At 59.1% G+C, this 11,660-nt stretch overlaps 7 protein-coding genes across 7 annotated transcripts; 5 read left to right on the top strand and 2 right to left on the bottom strand.

The window, feature by feature from the left end:
- Positions 1–21: 21 nt before the first annotated feature.
- SPRG_07145 (hypothetical protein) lies at positions 22–606 on the top strand (the record flags this gene model as incomplete). The annotated part of the gene is made up of 1 exon (XM_012345941.1): positions 22–606. One exon carries the CDS (start codon positions 22–24, stop codon positions 604–606), a length of 585 nt encoding a protein of 194 aa, XP_012201331.1.
- A 383-nt stretch (positions 607–989) lies between these two features.
- SPRG_07144 (hypothetical protein) lies at positions 990–2,540 on the top strand. The gene is made up of 2 exons (XM_012345940.1): positions 990–1,672; positions 2,155–2,540. Exons 1-2 carry the CDS (start codon positions 1,019–1,021, stop codon positions 2,173–2,175), a joined length of 675 nt encoding a protein of 224 aa, XP_012201330.1. The 5' UTR covers positions 990–1,018; the 3' UTR covers positions 2,176–2,540.
- Positions 2,383–3,853, bottom strand: SPRG_07143 (saccharopine dehydrogenase). The gene is made up of 4 exons (XM_012345939.1): positions 3,761–3,853; positions 3,610–3,710; positions 2,702–3,561; positions 2,383–2,652 (listed from the first exon to the last, which is right to left on the bottom strand). Exons 1-4 carry the CDS (start codon positions 3,802–3,804, stop codon positions 2,410–2,412), a joined length of 1,248 nt encoding a protein of 415 aa, XP_012201329.1. The 5' UTR covers positions 3,805–3,853; the 3' UTR covers positions 2,383–2,409.
- A 1,091-nt stretch (positions 3,854–4,944) lies between these two features.
- Positions 4,945–6,756, top strand: SPRG_07142 (hypothetical protein). The gene is made up of 4 exons (XM_012345938.1): positions 4,945–5,913; positions 5,967–6,116; positions 6,164–6,469; positions 6,512–6,756. Exons 1-4 carry the CDS (start codon positions 5,037–5,039, stop codon positions 6,703–6,705), a joined length of 1,527 nt encoding a protein of 508 aa, XP_012201328.1. The 5' UTR covers positions 4,945–5,036; the 3' UTR covers positions 6,706–6,756.
- Positions 6,757–7,583: 827 nt separating this feature from the next.
- On the top strand, positions 7,584–8,715 carry SPRG_07141 (hypothetical protein). The gene is made up of 5 exons (XM_012345937.1): positions 7,584–7,665; positions 7,712–8,139; positions 8,182–8,380; positions 8,425–8,557; positions 8,604–8,715. Exons 1-3 carry the CDS (start codon positions 7,614–7,616, stop codon positions 8,353–8,355), a joined length of 654 nt encoding a protein of 217 aa, XP_012201327.1. The 5' UTR covers positions 7,584–7,613; the 3' UTR covers positions 8,356–8,380; positions 8,425–8,557; positions 8,604–8,715.
- A 238-nt stretch (positions 8,716–8,953) lies between these two features.
- On the top strand, positions 8,954–10,268 carry SPRG_07140 (hypothetical protein; the record flags this gene model as incomplete). The annotated part of the gene is made up of 6 exons (XM_012345936.1): positions 8,954–9,045; positions 9,096–9,317; positions 9,362–9,567; positions 9,766–9,963; positions 10,012–10,144; positions 10,198–10,268. Exons 1-6 carry the CDS (start codon positions 9,000–9,002, stop codon positions 10,266–10,268), a joined length of 876 nt encoding a protein of 291 aa, XP_012201326.1. The 5' UTR covers positions 8,954–8,999.
- A 633-nt stretch (positions 10,269–10,901) lies between these two features.
- On the bottom strand, positions 10,902–11,591 carry SPRG_20342 (hypothetical protein; the record flags this gene model as incomplete). The annotated part of the gene is made up of 1 exon (XM_012346069.1): positions 10,902–11,591. The coding sequence occupies one exon, from the start codon at positions 11,589–11,591 to the stop codon at positions 10,902–10,904; it is 690 nt and encodes a 229-aa protein (XP_012201459.1).
- Positions 11,592–11,660: the final 69 nt, after the last annotated feature.

Genomic DNA, 11,660 nt, shown 5'->3' with positions numbered 1-11,660 from the left:
CAGACGCTGCCGTCCAAGGCCATGTCGTGGCGTGACGGGCACGTGTTCATCACCGAGCTGCCGCTGCCACTGCATACGGCCCTCGTTGCCGCGTGCAACAGCGTCGTCGAAGCAGCGACGGGCACAAGCAACTGGCATCTCAAGCACTATCGCAGTGCGATGGTGGCGTCGCTGAGCCTGCTCATCGAACCCGACTGCAGCTACGGCCCGGACCGTGGTGTCGGCGGGTCGCTTCCGCGCGGCCTCCTCTCGTGGGCCGAGTACCACACGGTCAAGGTCGAGATTGGCGTCACGCGCGGCTGGACGCAGCTCGATGTCAAGGCCGGCGAATGGCACCGTTTTCCCGGCGTCCAGTACATTGTGTGCATCCATGTCTCGAGCGACCGTCGCGTGCGTGAGTACAAGCTCTACGACGTGGTGGCGGGGCAGCCGCTTGCGCCGGTCGCGCCGCGGCCCATTGAAGCGTCGACTGTGCTTTCGCTTGACTCGCGTCGCCTCCTCGGGCTCCCTGCATCAGAACGCTTCCCGACGCGGTTCGCGCAGCCCAGCATGCGCGTGTCGCTCTCAGAAATTGTGACGACCGCCATCGCCAAGCAAACCAACTAAGTTATGAGTTATGAGATCATATATATCCAAGTCCTGTTACGACCCTAGAAGCTTCAATAATGTCTTGCTTCCTTCTTGGCACAGCACGGCAGGCCATGCGCAGGGCCATGCGAGATATTTCGACAATGAGAGACGGGCGGTGGGTAGGCGTCATCAAGACCACGAGCCACAACATTGTCAGTACCTACCAGCTGACCTACCAGTGCGAACAGAGTCTTAAGGAGCCGAAGATGCACGTCTCGATCGCGCGAGCACATTCCGTGGCAGCTTGGCGCGTGTCGTTGATTGTGTTTCCGGAGCCATGGTCCGCAGGCTGGATCCCATTGGCTGAAATCGAAAAGAGATTTTGAAGCGCCAATCAGATGGGTGCATGATACTGAGTTTGCCTTTCTACCGATAGCTTGCTACAGCCATGAGTATCGCTGCGGTGCTCTCGCAGCCGCCGCTTGTCGCCCGCATCACGACCTTCCAGGACGGCGTCTTTGCCGACGTTCAAAGCCGGTTCATCGAGTTCCACTGCAGCGTGCGCTTCGCTATGCGATGGGTCGACCCGTGCTGGTGCCTGGGCGTCTACGACGTGCCGCGGGGCGTGCGCAGTCGGTTGGCGCCGCACGACGTGCTCTGGTCACTGCCAGGTAGCGACGTGCATTTGTTCTCGAACGCTCGAGACCCGCGCTTCATCTTGCATGTGGCCATCTACGAAGGCGACGCCGACGCTGCCACGCGCATCGCAAGGTGCTGCCCGCATCTCCTCTCGGACGCGGCGATCGGCATGGCCTTGGAACTTGATGAGATCAACATTGCAGCATCACTGGTTCATCTCCATGGCCCATGCTCTGGCGACAGCGAATGGATCGAGTCCCTGGGCCGATCGCTGGTTCCGCACATCATACGCCGCGGGTCCGTGCCCTACTTGGAGGTTCTCCGAGCCTTTCTTCCAACAGCGTGGTTGACCAAGTGGCTCCGCTTCACGATCAAGTACCATATATTGCCAAGCGCTTTCTACATCTACACGTTCTGCCCCGAGACGCCCGGCGACGACGACCCGCTCATTTATGCGCGGACGGTGGGCTCCGCCTCGTTCGTGGACCACGTCGCCTCGTTGCGCCAACGTGCATGCACCGCGTATGATACTAGTACACAGACCGCCATGCAAATGCAACATGGAAAAAGGGTGCTTTGTCGTGCCTTGTAAAGACTCAAGAGTCGCCCGACAGGACGCTACACCTCTTTAAAAGACGCTAGCACTCACGTCTTGTACAACTATTTTCGAGGAATTGCACGAGTGCTGAAGTCCCCATCGTCGTGGCCTGCGTCAAGAGGCTCTCATGGCTGCGCGTTTCGGGGCAGACGGCGTAGAGGAGGTACAACCGTGCCAGACAGCACGCTGGTGTGCCATTGGCGTGGATTTTGCGCGGCCTCTTTGTTCAGTCGAAAGGCCATCACAGCGTCCGAGATTGAGCTTGGGTAGCACGCAAGCTGCATCCACGTCCCCTCGTAGATGGCCAAATGCAAGAATGTGTTTCATGGGAATCATTGAGGTGCAAGTCGTTGCCCGAGACGCTCTGAGGTGGCTATGTTTGACTGAAAACCGCCCGTAAACAAGCCGTAGGCATAAGTACACCAGCCCAGGCCAACCGCGCGCAAGGTGCTGGGCGCGTCTCGATCGAACTCGAGACTGCCCTCTTGACGTCGCAGAAGACACCAGATTGGAAGGCCAAGATGGTGGCAAGGATCGTCGGTTGTGTCAGCAGCGCTCAGGATCGAGTCACATTTCGCGAGATGAACGAGTTAAATGGTCGATTAGATGGGTCCCGCGCTCAGGATCGAGAACTCAAGACCGCGGCTTTGGAGCTTGGCGATATAGTCCGAGTGCTTGAACGCGGCTCCGGGCGTAAGCACGCCACGCGGCAGCTTCCTCTTCTCACTCGCCCCGTCCTGCACGACCACGAGCGCGGCTTCCACGAGGCAGATCGGCGTCGCGACATACCCTGGCTCGGGTCCATCGAGGCGCACCTTGACTTGCCAGTCCAGCGCGCCATCCGCCTACGCATCACCCAGATCTCAACCCTGTCGACATCGCAGTCCACTGTACCTTGGCCGCATCCTCGTAGCCGCGCGCAATGCAAAAGTGAGTGAACGATGCCGCCGCCATCTCGTCGTCCGTCGGTCCCGCGTGTGTGAACGCGCCGGCCGTAAAGAAGCTCGGGTACTTGATGAGAAGCCGGCGACCGGCCTCGCACCACGCCACGACGCCAAGCAGGAGGCCAAACATCGCGAGCAGAAGCACGTAGCCAAAATGCTGGACATAAAAGTACACTTGGGTCTCGACGCCGGGGTTGCTGAGCTCCAAAAGATAGGCGTCCGCGCCGAGGAACTGCGCGGCAAACTTGCCAATACGGGCGTCGTACGAGAAGAGGTAGCGCGAGAGGCGCGTGTGCGCCGATGTTGCCGCTTGAGCACGAAGGGCGTTGTAGTAGTGACGAGTCTTGGCGCGATGGCTCGGGTTGGCCATGAGTACGACGCACTCGTACGTCGTCGCGTGGCCGTGGGACGAGTCGACGCCCATGAGCACCTCGGACGTCATGACGCGGCCGTGGGGCGGAAACTGCGCCGACGCAAACGCTGCGCAGACCTCGGTGGGGACGCTGTCAAAGCCCATGGCGCTGACGACGAGCGCGTCATTGGCTTTCGCGTCGGCATCGTACTTCGCCATCATTTCGAGGATGAAGTGCGCCTCGCCCGTAATGTCGAGGTAGTGCGTCCCATGCTGCACGCAGCTCGCAACCACGGGCTCGCCAAAGTACTCGTACGGCCCCGTGCAGTTGAGCAACACCTGCGTGCGCTGGCTCATGGCGTCGAGCGAAGCGACATCGCGGACGTCGGCAAGCACGATCGGGATCGCTGGCTGGCTGCTGTACGCGGGCAGCGCAGCTACAATCTTGGCGTAGACCTCTAGAAGACAATGGTAAACGACTGTGAGCGGGACGACTTGGTGCGCACCTTGGAGCTTGGCCGAGGACCGGCCAGCGAGGGCCCAGCGCAGGTTGGGCATGCTCAGCGCCCGCTTGGCGAGATCGAGAGCCACGTACTGCCCGGTAAAGCTATTGCATGGCATGAGCGTTGGACGCCCTCGAAGGGGGAAGCGTAGTACCCGCTGGCACCGAAGACGAGGATGTCAAACTCGCGGCGACCCATGGAAAAATTAGAAAGTGGCCGATATTTTGCTCGTGGGACATACGCCGAGGGTATTTCCCACTACGGTTCCAGCCAATCAGAATCGTGGATTCAGGGTAAAACGCATCGTTTGCCCCATAATCGCGCCAATATGACGACGGGTGGCTTCCTCTCAACTCAACAAGACCACGCACGACCAGCATGATAGCTCGCAAAAAAGCTTGCGTAGACTGCAGGCTGCTTAACCTGTCACTACACCTGGAAACAGTGAGCGAGATGGGGTCGTTGCAGATTCCTTCTTGACGTCTGATGGCTTGGACCATCAGTGCGAGGGCGCTGGGCAAGGGTATACCAATACAGAGGCTGTGATTTGTGCGTGCTGCGGAAATGAATACGCGGTCATTCGAAACGCGCCTCAACGGCAATGATACTGCTAGGACTAGAGCGATTGCTCAAACGATCAAGCTAGAGTTGAATCGGTCTCCCAGCTCACATTGTGTGAGAAGCCCGATCCTCTGCATGGGATCCGTGGATCGTTGGATCCTCTTCACGCCAAGTTCAATTTGAAGAATTGACGTTCGTTTCTAAGGCGCACCGAGATCGAAATCGGGTGCGTTTTTCTGGAGCTTCGGTTTTGGCGCGGTGGCGTAACCGGATGCGTAGTGCGCGGAGAACCACTTGCTTGCACGCAGAAGTCCTCATCGAGTGTTCCTCGTCGAATTTAGACTTGAGCTGGTGGCTCTACGACCAACTCGATTGATCTGGAGTCAACGGAAAGATCTTGTCGTTGGAGCGTATACGTTGAGATTCGCCGGTTGACTTGTGCGAGGGATTACTACCGTCTACGACTCACTATTAATTAGACGGCCGAGCTCGAATCTCTGTGCTCGGGCGACTATTCCTTCCATCCAGGCATGTTCTCAGTCAATTGCATCTGCAGCCTACAGTCTGCGGCAACGGAATCCAAGCGCCGCGTCTCCAACTTCGGGTCGTTCGCTCGGCCGTTTCGTGATGAGAGTCATTTTGAAACCCGCATATAGGAACAAACCGCCGTGTGGCTTGCTATTACTCCTCTAGTACCTCCTCTTGATGTGCTGCAGTCCAATGCGGGCAAAGGAGCCCTGTGCGTGAACCGAGCCACGGTTGCAGGTGCGCTTTTACCGGAATGGGTGCGTTTTCTAAAATGGCGTTTGAATCTCTCATAGTTATCCGGACAACCCTGTTCTCTCCCGCTTTTTTGGTTTTCTCTGCCCATGGTTCGTCGCCGCCCAGCTTCGCCGTCCGCGTGGGCGCCGCTGCTCATGCTAACGACGCCGGGCCTCAACCTCTCCAAGCTACTGGCCTCTCTGGACGGAACCACGGCCTTCTGCGCCCATGTCTGCGAAGCCTTTGACGGCGTCAAGTTCACGCACGTGGCGGTCGACCGGCACGGGTCGCCCGCGCTCCTGCTGCTCGCCGGCGCCCTCGCCATGCACGCGCACTGCGGCGTCGCCTTCCTTCAAGACGCACATACCGCCGACCGGTCGCTACTCTTCCTCACGGACCTCGTCGAGCACGGCGACGACTTTATGCGGCAGGCGGATGCGGCATTGACCAAGTGCAACGGGGCGCTTGTCGCTGTCGCCAGCGTCTGCGGCAAGGAAGAGCTTCCGGACGAGCTAAACATCTCGGTACCGTGGTTTTGCGGCTGGACGCCCAAAGGCGCCAAGATGCAAGTCGCCTCGACGGCGCCAACCAAAGCGGCGGCCTTCCCACGGCCGTTTGAGCTGCGCCACTGCACGACCACGTACGAGGGCAATATCATGAGCGAAGACCGGAGCGACTGCTGGACGCAGTCCCCCGACACGGCCCTCTTTGCCGTCTACGACGGCCACGGCGGCGAGATCGCCGTCAACTTTATCCACAAGACTCTGGGGCCGCTCATTTTGGACACGGTCCAAGCCAACGGGTCGCCGCTCAAGCGCAAGCGCGACGCACCTGCACCGCCGCCGCTCACGGCAGCGCTCAAGAGCGCGTTCCTTCAATGCGACGATCTGCTCAAGGAGAAGCTTCGGTCGTACGGTGCCACGATTGCGAGCTCGAAAGGCTTCTGCAACACGGGGTCTTGCGCGGTCACTGCGCTATTCCGCGGTAGGACATCGTCGTATCTATCAGTTCTGATTGTCTCATGCGTGTGGGTGCAGGCGACACGGTCTTCATCGCGAACGTCGGCGACTGCCAAGCGGTGCTGGGCTACTCGACGTCGGTCATCTCGACCGTCGACGTGGCGTCCATGGCAGCCAAAGTGCTCACAACGACCCACGACTGCAACAACGCGGACGAAATCAAGCGCGGTACGCTTTTAGCGTCATGACAGCAGCTTATAGATGCTTTTGGCTAGTGGTCGAACGAAGCAACGATCGCAATGCGATTCGCATGAGCAAAGACGATAGGTTGAGCTGCAGCGAGTATGGCATCAAGCGCGTTGCGGGCTCGCTCAGCGTCACGCGGGCTCTTGGCGACTGGTACTTAAAGGCGGACGAGTTTAGCGCGCCGCCGTACAAGGCCAAAGTACCCTACATCACGGCCGAGCCCGACGTGGTGGTGCACCACATCACCAAGCGCGACAAGTTTTTGATTCTGGCGAGCGACGGGCTCTGGGAGGTGGTTCCCCCGCTCCTCGCTGTCCAGATCGTCACCAACTACGGTACGTCGCCGTCGCGGGATCAATTCTGGAAACCTTTGGTAGTGACAACGGCGGCCAACGCGGGCGAGGCTCCGATTCCATCGGCGAGTGCTGCGCTCGTGCACTGCGCACTCGACCGGGCGGCGAGCAAGGAAGGCCTCGCGCTGCACGACCTCCTCGCCATCTCCAAGGGTCCTCAGCGAAGGACGATCCACGACGACATCACTTGCACCGTCATCTTTCTTGAACACGTCTAGATAGTTGGAGTAGCAAAAGCACCGATGCATCATTGCACACTTGATCCATCCATGACCCTAGTCCTCAAGTATTTCATATTCTAGAGAGTAGTGCAAGCCCTCGTGGGCTAGCACTAGGACACGGTTAGCGGCGACATGCAAGCGCTGGCCTCTGTTGCCTCTTGGCACTTGGAGCTTGAGGCCGAGGTTGCAGTCGGATCGATCCGAAATGCAATCGCTTCGCCAACGTAGCATCGAATTATTCCTTGACTGTACTATAGACCGTTGACGTGAAACAGTGTATTGCTGAAAACTAGTTTTGTCCGAATTACGCACGAAATGTCCGAATTGAGAAACAGAATGTCATTTTGGAGGCCACTGTACATGTAGTGGATATTTACCGTAAATATACGGCAGATTATGCGGATGCCGCTGGTGTTATGCGGATTTATACGCGCCATGCTGAAACCGCGTCGTTTGATTTTCACAGTTGAAATCACAAATGATTTTGATGATCGTATGTGGCTCGGGATGTCGGCCAGCAACTCGAATTGCGCTTTGTGTTACTGGCTCTTGATGCACGTCCACCGTCGCTACCAGGTATCAAAATGAGTCTGGGCTCGATCCCCGAAGATGCTCGGCACACAGTGACAAGGGTTTTAATTTTTTGAAATTGACCACCATGGGAGTGACGATCTTTTTCAAGTGGGGCCCTCCGTTGACGGGTTGAGTCTGCTGGCGCCAATTCATCATGGCTCGGTCATCGAGTAATGTACAAGCAGAGAACACCGCAACTCTGGCCGAACGTGTGGTTTGATCCAGCGACGTAGTTGACCGAAGTTCGAAGTCTTGGCCGATTGAAGTTGGCGAGAGCACCCCGGGGCACGACCGAGACAGGCGGTTGTTTGATTTGTGGCACGCCGACGACAATGCTTCAGCAGCGCGCCCGCCGCCTTGGGCGCAGCGTTCTCTTCCTGCCTGGTACCCACGAGCGCCTTCATGCTCCTGCTATAAGCACGACCTCTAGGTATCAATGCACGAGCGCTGGAAAAGCTGCGCGTCCTGCCCTGCGACGCAGCGATCCTCGACCTCGAAGACGCCGTCGCGCCGCTTAAGAAGGCCGAAGCCCGAGCCCTCGTGTGCGCAGCGGCCATGCGCGGGTACGGTCCGTACAAGGAGGTCGCAATCCGCATTAACCCGCTCGCGAGCGAGTGGGGCCACGCAGACCTCGAACATGCCGTGCGCACGGGCGCCCACGCCGTCGTGGTGCCCAAGGTCGACTCGGCCGACGGCTTGCGCGAGGTGGCGATGGCCATGGACGCGCTGGACGCACCGTCCGACATGGCTATCTGGGCGATGATCGAGACACCGCTCGGTGTGCTCAACGTGCAGTCGATCGCTGCGTCGCACCCGCGCTTGAGTACGCTCGTCGCCGGCACCTCCGACTTGAGCAAGGTAACTCTGACACTGCAGGTCACAGACGACCGTCTCGCATAGGAGCTCCAGTGTACGACGACGCCGTGCCGGCACGCGCTCGTGCCAAGCTTGGCGATGATCCTCCTCGCTGCCCGCGCGCACCGCTTGCGCGCGCTCGATGGCGTGCACTTGGACTTGGAGAACGCAGCGGACTTTTTTGGCGCAGCTACGGCAAGGCGTCGAGATGGGCTTTGACGGCAAGACGCTCATCCACCCCAAGGTATGGCATGGAGTTTGACAGGATATTCTCACGAAGTCGTGCAGACGATTGCTGCGACCAACGACGCCTTCTCGCCGACGACCGACCAAGTCGACCACGCCGCCCAGGTGATTGCAGCGTATGACGAGGCGATTGCTGCCGGCAGCGGCATGGCGGTCCTCCACGGCAAGCTCATCGGTACGACGTTCGCGTCCCACCGATTTAGGCTCTCTGATCATTTTAGAAAACTTGCACGTGGAGCTGGCGCGGGATATCCTCTCAAAACACGCGCTCATTCAAGAGCAACTGGCCACCTCGAAGCTTTAAGACTGACACGTAACAGCTCTAAGTTCTGGAGGCTATGAAGTGGTGGTGTCGCTATTCAGCCGTTGGATACACAACCGCAGCGATTCACAGGCAGGCATGGATACTTCGTCCTTGATTCACGTCAGTAGCCACGTCAAACTTGGCGGTCATAGATCGTAGGCGCTCGCTGTCAGGAAGAGCAGATCGACACCATGCATCAAGTTACTCTTCGTGGTGCGTGAGCTTCAACTTGAAGTAGCCAAGACCTGTGGTGAGAAAAGCAATCTGGAAGATCTCTATCGCATCGATATCTTATTGAGTCGTTCTACGCATCATGGCTCGCCTCGGTCGGCTCACGCGCAGTGTGCTTTTCGTGCCTGGTACCCCGGTGCCTACGTGAGATGCCATGATGCTTATGGTGATGGCGCAGGCATTAATACCGCCCTCTTGCGCGACCTGCCGCGTCTCGCGTGCGATGCGGCGATGCTCGACCTCGAAGACGCCGTAGCCCCCGCCAAGAAGCTCGACGCACGCGCCCTCGTCGCCGACGCGATCACTGGCAGCCTCGGCCTCAACACGGAGATCGCAGTGCGTATCAACCCACTCGCGAGTGCGTGGGGCGCCGCCGACCTCGCCCGCGCCGTCGCTGCGGGTACATCGCTTCTGCCATCGTATCGCTGAATCCATCGTGTCTAGGCGCGGATGCCATCGTCGTGCCTAAGGTCGACTCGGCGGCGATCCTGTCCGAGGTCGCGGCTGCCATGGACGATCACGGCGCGCCGCCAAGCATGCGGATCTGGGCCATGATCGAGACGCCACGCGGTGTCCTCAACGTTGATTCCATTGCGACCTCGCACTCGCGCCTAAGTACCCTCGTTGCTGGCACGTCCGACTTGAGCAAGGTCCTTCCTACTACGGTCCATCAAGTAAGGCTCATAGGATGATGTTGTGCATGCAGGAGCTCCGCATCGAGCTGACACCGTGCCGCCACGCTCTCGTGCCGAGCCTCGCGATGATCGTGCTCGCAGCGCGCGCAAACAACTTGGCCGCCATCGACGGCGTCCATTTCGACGTCACCCCATAGGATGTGTTGCATGCAGGAGCTCCGCATCGAGCTGACACCGTGCCGCCACGCTCTCGTGCCGAGCCTCGCGATGATCGTGCTCGCAGCGCGCGCAAACGACTTGGCCGCGATCGACGGCGTCCATTTCGACGTCACCCAAACCGCCGCATTCGACGCGCAGCTGCGCCACGGGGTCGAGATGGGTTTTGACGGCAAGACGCTCCTGCATGCGTCGGTAGGCTTCCACCACCGTTCGTCTCGGATGAGTTGTGATGTCTGGTAGACCATTGACAAGGCGAATGCGGCCTTCTCGCCGACGCAGGCGCAGCTGCAGTACGCGAGAGATGTCGTCGCGGCCCACAAGGAGGCCATGGACACAAGCGCTGGCATCGTCGTCCTCAACGGGAAGCTCATCGGTGCGTCCATCTTGCTACCGTTGCAATCAACCAACGATGATGCGTGGGGCTAGAGCAAGTGTATGTCAAGGCGGCGCACGATATTTTGGCCAAGCACGAAGCCATCCGAGCCAAGACTCACTAACAGCAAGCATCTGCATGTGCATGTACTCGAATAGAGTGCCTTGTGAAATGATCGATGGCTTGGCCTCTGGTTATATAGACGCCGCGGTGGCGATGGGTGCTCGGAACAAGAGCGTTGACGATCTGGTCATGGCCACCGATTTGCTGTAGTAGATACGCCACTTTTATCTTGAGCGCCAAGAGGAGGAGCGATTCGCCTGTGGCTTTTGATAGATGCCATGCACGCTACTGGAGCGAGTCAGCAAAGCTGCTACTTCGTGGCCGGCACATTTTGGAAGGAATAGCTTCTCCTGAAGTTGTGTTCTTGTACCAAGGCCAAGCAAGGGCGCCATCTTGAACCGCCTTGCCAAGACGCCAGCTCACCCAAGATGGCGGCTCCACCAGCTCGTCTTTTTATAGCACGGCGCAACCGCCGAGATCGAAGAGCAAGCATTCACGCTCATTTGCGATTTGCTCGTCAAGCGTCAAGCCTCTCAACTACTAAGCGCCCTTTCCACCCACCAATCAATCCCTTCGAGGGCTCCGAAGACGACCCCCGTTCGTATCCCCATGCATTAGCGTCGGGGACGAAAGCGTTAGCTGGTTTACGACCGATTGAGCGGCGCACTCGACCATACACTGCAATTACATGTGTTTACAGGACGCCACACATTGATTGACAAGTTAAGTTATTGCGGATTTGGTCAGTGGTCGTCCGCTTCGAACGTCGCGAGGAGCGAGTGGATCGAATGGTCGGTCTCGGGGGCGGGCATGAGCTCTGCGACTGACGCTGCCGTTGTCTGCGAGAGCACGCTGCTGTCGTCATCGTCGTTCTCGGGGTGTCGCCACACTTCGTCTTGCTTTCGGCGCCACGAAAAGCCCGCTTGTGGCATCTGCTTGTCCAGTAGCGACGGCGGCGACGCGACGGGCGGGCGCAAGAACGTCGACGCGACGTGGTCGACCGGCGTCGACGGTGAGAGGAACGAATCGTCTCGTAGTCGCTTGGGCGGCAAGAGCAAAGTCGTCTCGCACGGACGCTTCTTGGAAAAGTAGCTGGACGGCAGGAGCGACTGCAGCCCGTTGCCCGCCAAGTCGAGCTCTTCCGCCGACAGCGTCGCATCGTCGTCGGTGTGGTCCGTGGCGTCCGCAGTAGTAGCGCCGAGAAGGCTAAAGAGATCAAGCGGTGGCGGAAACACACTTGGCGCCTGGAGCTCCGTGTCGATCGCGCCGTTGTCGACGTCGCAGGCCTCGTCCTCGTCGACATGCTCGCTGTAGACACCCTCAAGGTACACGGCGGCGGCGTACTGGCGCGCCTCAATCGCCACCTCGAGCGGTGTGCAGTCATTGTGGTCGGTCCAGTCGACGCGGGCGCCGATGGCGACGAGCCGCTGTAGGAATGCGACGTGGCCGCCGT

Source organism: Saprolegnia parasitica (genome assembly GCF_000151545.1).
Source record: "Saprolegnia parasitica CBS 223.65 unplaced genomic scaffold supercont2.26, whole genome shotgun sequence".
Classification (NCBI taxonomy): domain Eukaryota; phylum Oomycota; class Saprolegniomycetes; order Saprolegniales; family Saprolegniaceae; genus Saprolegnia; species Saprolegnia parasitica.
The sequence above is the reverse complement of the archived record's forward strand: the minus strand, read 5'-3'. Positions and strand labels throughout refer to the sequence as shown.